General features: G+C 35.5%; 1 protein-coding gene across 3 annotated transcripts; it reads right to left on the bottom strand.

The window, feature by feature from the left end:
• Positions 1-266: 266 nt before the first annotated feature.
• LOC113354418 (putative potassium transporter 12) lies at positions 267-4569 on the bottom strand. 3 transcript variants are annotated; one of them, XM_026597756.1, is made up of 9 exons: positions 4061-4569; positions 3327-3552; positions 2960-3205; positions 2649-2699; positions 2319-2570; positions 2066-2233; positions 1728-1982; positions 1557-1606; positions 1342-1468 (listed from the first exon to the last, which is right to left on the bottom strand). In XM_026597756.1, the coding sequence occupies exons 1-9, from the start codon at positions 4160-4162 to the stop codon at positions 1463-1465; spliced, it is 1356 nt and encodes a 451-aa protein (XP_026453541.1). In that variant the 5' UTR covers positions 4163-4569; the 3' UTR covers positions 1342-1462. The 3 variants fall into 3 exon arrangements, with proteins under 3 accessions (XP_026453539.1, XP_026453540.1, XP_026453541.1); XM_026597754.1 differs by having other exon boundaries at positions 267-1606; XM_026597755.1 differs by having other exon boundaries at positions 267-1606; positions 1728-1946.
• Between the last annotated feature and the right edge of the window lie 5588 nt (positions 4570-10157).

The raw sequence follows: 10157 nt of genomic DNA, 5'->3' as shown, positions 1-10157 counted from the left end.
TTGCAGGAAATCCTACACTACACCCCTCACAAGATTTCAATAACATTCAACTCATTTTAGATTAACAATCTTAATTTTATTGATCAATCTTTGAACAATCTTACAAGAAAAGATAAAGGAATCAAGAATAACCACTGCTCTAAATTTTCTCTCTCCTATTTACTTGTTTCTCACTCAAAAAAGATCTCCCCTTCCTTTACAATTGAGCGACTATATACAGGGAATTACATAGTGGATGACAGCTAATCTGTCCTTTATTTTCGGATATGGCTTGCGACATTATCGCATCCTTACTAATGTTAATCTCGCGAACTCTCTAATTTTCGCAGGACCGTCACATTTTTCTCATGATTTAGCTGACGTCGTTTATTATGTCATTTCTGAAATTGTTCTGCGACGCTGTTGTGTTGTGTTGCTGATAATTTCGCTGAGGCATTATTGCTGCGAGATTCTGATCCTACAGCGTTAACAGATTTTTCTCACTTGCAATTTGTAATCCATGAAAAACAAAATGAAATCGTTACCATGGAAAATTTGGAGAACAAGAACAAATCGCTTTACTTTTATCATACAAGGAATGTCTGGCCGACACTCAGCAGTCTCTCATGAGGTACATGGAAATTTTCACTTACACTATTATCTCTGCTTATCCTCTTTAGGAAAGCATAAATGTAATCGATGGATATCTTCTTAATGAATTTCGCATCACTTCCTGCTCTTAATATCGTATTCCCAAGTATGTGTGCTACCCCAGCATTCCTACAGATTTTTAAGTACTCCAGCTCATCCAACTCCGTCTCATGACTTGTCTGCCCTACTAAGTCTGAAGATTTCGCAGGTATAATGCCACCGTCATCTCCTGATGAAGCTATAGTAGTGTCCACATTCAGGGATATTATCATGTTTCTATTATCATTTAACTGTGAATCTCCTGACCTCACTATTTGTTGTCCATATAAATTGTACTCCTCTGAATCTGAACATACTCCCATCATAGATTCAAGTCTAACAAACAAGAAAAGGTTTTCAAAGAGCTTTTTCTCAAAATCATCGTCTTTCTTGCGGATATCCATATAACCATACCTGGCCACGCATCGGAACATGTGGAACTCTTTAGGTCCAATTCGCTTTACAAGGAATCGTTCTTCTTCAGGTACAGTGTAGACGGGGAGATGCTTGACACAAACAAGAATTACAACTGAGTGAATAGCTGGGAGATTTGTGATCAAGTGAGAGAAGATGTGAGGAACTCCACTTGCTAATTCAGTATATACTAGTCCAATACCTGGGACTCGTACTAATCCTAAGCTCGGTCCCAAACCGAGTATCCAAGACATTGATATTTTACTGTGCGACTCAACTTCGTAACGCTTTGCTCTTCCATAATGCCACACGTACATGATGACAAAAAAAACTACAGCTATGGCAAGAGGAACCCAACCCCCTTTGTCTACCTTTAAAATTACTGCTGAGAAAAAATTGCATTCAACTATTAATGATAAGACAGCAAAGATCACAACCTGAATCCAGTGAGTCTGCCATACCAGTAACATTACCAGTATGGTAAGAAATGTCGTTACAAGCATTACTGTCACGACTGCTGTTCCTGTTGACGAAATATTAATCATATGTTAAACGCTGACACCTTTGATTGCGACATGAAGGACGCCCCTCAATAAATAGTAATGGAATGGAAAAATGCATTGAAAAATGTCAAAATATCTCACCATAAGCATTTCCGATCTGGCTTTGGTTTCTAAATCCTACGGTAACAGCAACGCACAAAAGCATAAGAATCCAACTAATATCGGGTATGTATATCTGCCCGAGGATTATCTTGGATGTATGAACAACTTTCACCCTTGGGAAACAACCAAGGGCTAGAGCCTGCTTGATTATTGAAAAAGCTGCAGATATGGTGGCCTGACTTGCAATAATAGCCGATCCTGTTGCGACAATAAACACCGGCCAGTATATGCTTTCTGAAAATTAGCAATCAGATAAGAACTTAACTTGCTGCAGGTAATTGCTTGCAAAATTTCAGTTACAGGAGCTCGGAAGAGACCTGGTATAGAACGGTAGAATGCATCAATTACATGATCCTGATTTTGGACTATGTAAGCAGCCTGTCCGATATAAGCCAACAAAAGGCAAGGGAACACGATCATCGTGAAAGCTAGTCGAACAGCCGATAAAGGGAAATGGGCTAGGTCCGCAAATAGAGCTTCTGTCCCTGCAACGATTGCATTTAATCAGAATCCTTGGGTTCCATCTGTAACAAATATCGAAAAATGCGAAGAACAGTTAAGATTGCTTGCCAGTGATGCTAAGCATGATTCCTCCAAGGGTACTCCAACCTCCTCGTTTAAAATATCTATAAATATAAATTGGCGAGAAAGCTCTTAGAACTGAGCTATCATATTTCCATATATTGAAAGCGCCAATGCCTCCAATTAAAAGAAACCAAAGAAGAACAATTGGAGCAAACAGCCATCCAACTCTATCTGTTCCATAATGCTGCATGCTGAACAAACCGACTAATATGACAGCCGAAACAACTACCACTACATCTGCATAGAAGAAAACAGTAAATCAAAGGGAATATAAATTTCCCATCACAGAAATCATATATCAAGATAGGAAGGTACCGCCGCTCATCTTAGGGTGATCCACCCCTATCCCTCCAACAGCCGAAAGAACTGAAAAAGATAGTAGTTTTATTATGAACAATCTTTTTGCATATTTCTGTCTTTAAAGTTTTCAAAGAAAGCTGGCCATACGGCTGACTAAGTGATTGCGCTGAAGAGATTTATCAAACAAAAAATGTACTCCTACTTGCTCACACAAGGGAAGCTAAGAAATTAGTAATACTATGACTTATAACTGGGCATCTAAACAACTACACAAATATGTTATTTCCAACACGGTTAAATGGTGAAAAGAAGAATGGGAATCAGACCTGATATAGCTGGAGTTAAGATCCCGTCTCCAATAACCATGCAAGTCCCAGTAAGGACAAGAATCAACAGTAAATTTTTCCTTATTGATGTCGCTTCTAACCATCTCTTGGTAGTAGCTGCAAAAGATTTCTCATGGATTATATGACGACTGTACGTTGTTAACTGCTCATCTGTTGGGTGTTGGTTTGGAATAGTATTCACTTTTGCATGTCGATATAGTAGTGAACAAAGAGCAAATGTTCCACCTGCAACATAGTTACATATCTATCTTCACGTAACCTTTGGAACTCTAAACCCAGACTCCTTCGAAAAACATACACAGTTATATACTACAGTTTGTACTTGATATATGATCATATAATTTACCTTGGCCATTGTCGTTCGCCCTTAATACAATAAATACATACTTGATGAGTGGAATAAGAGTAAGTGAATATATAATCAACGATAATGCTCCAACGACATCTTCTGGATCCTTGATTCCTTCAGGAAATGTATTATAGAAGACATACAAAGGAGATGTGCCCAAGTCTCCATAAACCACTCCAAGACTCTGAAATGCTAGTCTCAATACTAATAGTGATGAAAATTCCTGCAGAAACATCAAAATAATAATAAAAAAACTAAGCCCGAGTCTTTAATCCCCAGTTCTCAGTCTACAACTAGATAGTCTGCATTAAAGTCCACGAGCCTAACTAGCCTTGAAAACCAATTTACGAGTTTCCTAAGTCATATACACTTCAAAAATCCTGGGAATCTATGAAATGCTGGACTATAATTAATAGTACGCATCCTAGTCTACTGATCAATAGACAAAGACCCTATCAAGTTGCATTGCTTTAAAGCCTGATTCTATCAAGTTGCTTTCATTAGTAATTACTTAATAACCTTTGCTTTCATTTTTGGTTCACTCTTAGCTATCAAGTTGTAAAAGCTTTGAAATTTTTGTAATCTTTGAGACTTTGAGTTGTGAATAAATAAAATTACTTCGACTTAGCAGAAAATTTTTTTTGGATTTAACGTGTCTATAAATGATCAAATAGAAATCTACATTGGTTAACAAAGAAAAACAAAGAGAAGAAAATGGGGTGACATCATACCTTTTCTGGGTACATATTCTCGAGACTTCCGGCTTCTTCTTCCATGGGTTGATCAATCTTCGGGTCTAAATCCCATGGTGGAACTGAATTTGCCGTGTCCATTACTCTAAACTCAAAATTCACCTCACGATCCAAATTGAATTGCTGATTTGATGAATGATTCGAAAGAATTGATCCAGCTTAAAATGGAATAAAACATCGATTTACAAGTACAAAAATTAGAAAGTTAAAATTTTGTTAACTACAGAGTTCCCGCCATTAACAGAGACCTCAAAAAAATCTAAAAAATGGATGCCAAAAAAATCAAGATTGAGCTAATGGTTTACAACTTGAAGGAATGATTTAAGAGGGAAAGGAAAAAAAAATCAAAGCTTGTACACTACTGATTGAACAAAATATTTTCCGTTCTGGCTCTAAACTTGACAACTTCCATAGAATTTAAAGATTTATTATTAGAATTGTAACTTATAAATTCAACAATTTATTTCTTATTTTTGTTATTGTTATAGAAAAACTACTAACAATTTTGTTGATAATGATCAGCTATGGAGCCAGAAAATTTAGCCTTGATCTCATAAAAATAGTCAACCCAAATAGTTAATTAATTATATCAGTTGAATATTTATTTTTTTCGTTATATCCAATTTTAATTAGTAATACTAATAATGAATAAGCAATTATTACATTCGTAGATCCAACCTTAGGTGTGCTTTAGCCATGATCTCACAAGAAGAATAACCAACTCCAATAATTGATTATATTATCAATATGGATTTTTTTTGCGGTCTTACATCCATGCTTAGTAACACCTCCCAGACAATATCTTACGTAATTGTTCGCTCATTTTTATTTTTATTTTTGAAATAGGAAGGTTCACTCAATTAAATTAAAGATCATAGTACTCTCTCCATCCCGTTTTATTTGTCAAAATAGAGTATTTTTCAGTATAATTTTGCTAAAAATATCTATATTTTCCACTAAGACTTTCGAATTATCAAGAATAAATAAAAACTAGGATGTGAAAATTCCAGTAACACTTTTGAACGTGAGGGATTGGTGAAATTTTCCGTCAAAATTGAAATTCTTGGCCGGCTATGAGATTAGTGAAGAAATTTCCATCAAAATTTAATTTCTTGGCTAGCGATAATCACAATTTTCACTAGAATAATGAGTTGTGTCTAGTGAAAATTGCAATTTCCATTTGCAATACTTAGTCACGAATCATAAAATGCAATTATCACCAATTCACTATAAGGAAAACCTAACAACTAAAAGTCACAGGAATTGTGAACAATCAAAATTATCACCTGCAACTGAAAATTATGATTTTCACAATTTAGTGATAATCGCAATTTTCATCAAAACATAGGGGATAAAATTATCTTTCACTCGAAAATCAGGTGAAAAATTAGATATCCATATAAAATATGCTTACACAGTAACATGAGAACCCAAATGTACATGGCTATCACTCGAAAGTCGGGTGAAAAATTAAATTTTGATATGAAATATGCCTATACAGAAACATTAGAACCCCAATCTACATGGTTAAAAACCATGTGCCATTTGAGCTAATAATGAGCTAACACATATGCAGTTTGAATGCAAAACGAATCAAGACCAATTAATAACCGAGGAACACATTAGAACTCAATTTATGGAGTTGACTTGCAAGTATAAAAACACGACCAAGAGGGTGATCCATGCATAGGTCGTCTCAATTTATCCATGAAAAGAAGAAGAAACAGTGATTCAACTCTAAAACATGACTAGACACAACATAAAAGCCAATGAGAAGAATAGTTATGAAATTTCCACAACATTGTGGACAATCTCACACGGCATCATAATAAGCCATAGCCACAACCCAAATTAGAGTAACCACCTCATCCCATTTATCTATCACATATAGGTTTTTGACAGGATGTGTACTCCATGAAAACTCTAACTTTTTAAGATTTGACAGAGGATAGAAGGAGATTTGACGGAGGATACAAGAGAGAGTTCCATCAGAGCATATTCACATTACAATTATCATGTATTAGTGAATTTGGAGGTGTATCTGCGCATATTACATCGAGTATTACATTTTCACCTCTTCTCGTTTGATATATGCAGCTCGTATATTTCACAAAATCTTGATCCTATGTCTCGGATCTAAATAAATGGAAACTCATATCAATTGAATATGGAAATAGTTGAAAATTGACCCTTAATTTCGGATCTAAACTAAAAGAGGAATAAAAATATAAAAGTACTAATGATTTGAGATAGAGTAAACGTCGCCCACGAAAAATGGAAGAGAAAATTAGGCTAAGGCCCAACTCATGGATGACCCATGAGATGAGGCCTTTAATTAAAAAAAGTTTAAATGTAAGTCCCAAGTTATCAAGCCCATAATTAAATAAAATTTAAATTTAAGCCCAAAATTGTTAAAATATTATGTGATGATGTTCCAACCACCTCCGACCACCACAGCCACCTCCGACCACCACCGTCACACCACCTCCGACCACCTCCTCCGACCCCCACCGCCACCAACCACCAACGTCAGCCACCTCCGACCACCACTTCCGACCACCACGCCAGCCACCTCCGACCACCGCCGCCACCAACCACCACCGTCAAACCACCTTCGACAACCACCACCGACCACCGCCGTCGCTAGCCAGCCACCGCCACCAGCCACTTCCCACCAGCACCTCCACTGATAACCGTCACCGCCAACCACCTCCCGCCACCACCGCCAACCACCATCAACATATGGCATGTGTATCCAGAAGTTACACATGCATATGACATGTGTGGCGCAAAGTTACACTTGTATATAGATGTGTGCTCAGTAGTTACACATGTGTACGCAGAAGTTACACATGCATATGGAATGTGTAATTATAAGTTACACATGCATATATGTGTACTTATTAGTTATACAACAAAACTACACATAGAAAATACATGTATTACTTTAATATTCATTTACAATAATTTGTTTGTTTATCAATAATAGTAATTGCTTGTTATTCACAAGAAACGAGTCAAAAAACTAGATATGTAAAACGAAATCCTCGAAATAAGCCACTATATCTTCGAAATAAGCCACGATATTCTGCAATAAAAATGTTCTCTTCCCTTCTTGTCTTCCTCGATTTCAAAATGCTTGGATATCTGAAAGAAAATAACACTCATGGAATTAGGTTGGGATGAAGAAAAAAAAACAGAATTTGTAGAGCATATGCCATGTAACCAACTTAAAGTAATCAGGAAAAAAAACTATGAAAAGAGATGTGTAATCAGAAATTACACATGCATATAACTTGTGTAACAGTAAGTTACACATGCAGCCGACTAGTGTAACAGTAATTCAATCACCAAAACCGGAATTTACATATTCAATCGGTATGTGTAAGTAAAAGTTACACATCTAATTAGCATGTGTAACTAGAAATTACACATCTATTTAGCTTGTGTAACTAGAAATTACACATCTAGTGAAATTAAAGGCATAACAAGTTAATGAAATTGAAGGCATCCAAAGCTGAAACATAATGGTTGATTCATTTAGGCATACGTGAATCTTACTAGTGTAACTTTCACTTACATCTGTGCAAGTATTGTTAGGTCCATCGAAGCAAAGAATTAACTCAAGTAAACATGCCACAAAACTGACGTATTCATAGAAAGATAACAAAGAAAAGATGAAGTTACCTGGCGCTCAGTAGGTTCCCCTCTAACAGGAAAAAATCAACTAGAAATAAAGATATGACTGAATCAACAAGCTGTCATAAGACAGTCCAACCAATACGTGTAAAATCATCTGAATTAATTATCATTCAATCTATGTAAGGTTAAATGTACTTAGATTCATAAATGCAAAATCAATTGATGCAAAAAACAATTTTGTTATTCATTTTTAGCATGTGTAACTAGGACTTACACATGGATATGGGTAGTGTAACTCAGAGTAAACACATGCTTGTTGTATGTGTAATTAGGAGTTACACATGCATAGTGGCATGTGTAACCAGTAGTTACACATATACAGTGGCATGTAAACCTAAAATATCTTTGTACATATAAAGCAAAAACGCTGAATATTTAACTTACAGTGCAACAAGGAAAATTATTATATAGTAATTTACCGAATCATCTTGGTAGCATCCATAATCACCTAGCCTAATTCTAGTTGAGTAATGTAAATAATAAAAATATTTTAATATATATAGAAAAATAGGATAGGAAAATGTAAGAAAAGAACCGAAGCTGGCACAACTTCAACTGCGTGACGCATGTGCTCCAGACCTTACACTAAGACTTTTCAAGGAAACTACCTTAGCATTGCGAGCACAAAAAGACATCTAATAATTAGAATGAAATGGTATTTCATCAATTACCAAGTCATTACTCAAACAACACTTGGCTATAATGGAATCCCCTGATTGTTCATTCCAAAAGACCAGTACATCCGTAATCTGAAAAACAAGCCAACACCTAACTTTGCTAAAATGTTCTCAATTGTTATAACATAATTATGTAGTACAACGTTCTAGTATAACACATCAATTCCTATTTATGCTTTTTTATAACGTTACTGGTAATAACAAAATATATTGTAGCTCCTATCAAACAAAAAAAGAGTATTACAATACATCCAAAAAAGGTCAGTAAGGATACAAACCTGAAACTAGATACTGAAAGATGAAAGTCAAGTTATCAAGGACACTAACAAAACCCAGGTATAATATCGAAGTTCATAAAAAAAGTAGGTAAATTGAGCTATGAATTCCCCATTTTAGCACTAACACTGATCTGAAATGTATTGGCTTGCCATGTAACTCAAAACAAAAAAGTGCATCTTCAATTTCGTCCAAGACAGTAAGCCCTCATCCTGCACTTCAAAAATAAATCAAAACTTCCCAAGAAATTCCTCTAATCATTGTACAAGAAAAGAATTTCCTTGTATCATATTCAATTAAATTGGCATGTGTATCTATAAGTTACACATCTAATTAGCATGTGTAACTAGTAGCTACACATCCATTTAGCTTGTGTACCTAAAAGTTACACATTTAATTAGCATGTGTAACCAATAGTTACACATCCAAAAAAGGTCAGATATCTAAAGAAACTTCATAATGTATATTAGCATGTGTAACTAGGAGTTACATACGTATATTACTAGTGTAACCGGGAGTGTAATCAGCTGGTACACATACAAAATACTTGTGTAATTGGGAATTACACATGCATATAACATGTGTAGACGAAAGTTACACATACATCTGACTTGTGTAACTAGGAGTTAGACATGCATTTTATTTGTATAACTTGGACTTACACATGCATATGGCTTCTGTACTCAACAATTACGAACTCTAATAAACAATAAGATGCAGGACATCGAAAATGAAGTGCCTAACCATAAACAAATAATTCAATCACGACCATTGAGAAATTGCAAAGAATTTTAACTCAAAACCAAAACAACAGACGGTCGAGGAAAGGAACAGAGATTGGAACCAATCCTCGATTCTCCAGTGGCATGTCCACTAGTGTCATCTACACAATAACAAAGGGACGTTCATAACTGTACATAAGTAGCAAATACAAAGAATCCTTCAAGAGAAGAATTGTCAAGAAATGCCTACGAATCAAGGCTATTCTAAACCAGGCAGAGCTCGGATTCAAGATATTATAACAAATATGGACCATATACATGTCCAGATACACCAAATGTTCCCCTGCACCACTAAAGACATTTTCTCTTCTATTATACGTATATAAGCAGCTTGGCACTTCATTTAAAAATATACCCTTCACATTAAGTTTACGAGAATCATATGTGGGGAAGCTACCTTATTTAATTTTGTAAATAAACAAATAGGTGGGTGATGTATTAGATGGATCACGAATAGTGATAATGAAGAATTTGGAGGTATTCAGTGGCATAGACTATCCACATACACATGGTTCCAGGAGTTGACTACTAAGCCATACTGGCCAGTTGACATCGAGAACAACAATTTCCTCGAGTTTAGAGTGATAATGGCCAAGGATATTTAAACAAGAAAATAATAATATTTTAAGAGGCGTCGAG

The sequence above is a fragment of the Papaver somniferum genome, chromosome 2 (genome assembly GCF_003573695.1).
Source record: "Papaver somniferum cultivar HN1 chromosome 2, ASM357369v1, whole genome shotgun sequence".
Lineage (NCBI taxonomy): Eukaryota > Viridiplantae > Streptophyta > Magnoliopsida > Ranunculales > Papaveraceae > Papaver > Papaver somniferum.
The sequence above is the reverse complement of the archived record's forward strand: the minus strand, read 5'-3'. Positions and strand labels throughout refer to the sequence as shown.

Coding starts and splice junctions, on each gene's coding strand:
- LOC113354418 (XM_026597754.1), bottom strand. CDS start 4,162: ATGGACACGGCAAATTCAGTTCCACCATGGGATTTAGACCCGAAGATT. Junction 2,234..2,318: donor AATCATGCTTAGCATCACTG/GCAAGCAATCTT, acceptor CAATCGTTGCAG/GGACAGAAGCTCTATTTGCG. Junction 1,983..2,065: donor ATTCTACCGTTCTATACCAG/GTCTCTTCCGAG, acceptor GCTAATTTTCAG/AAAGCATATACTGGCCGGTG.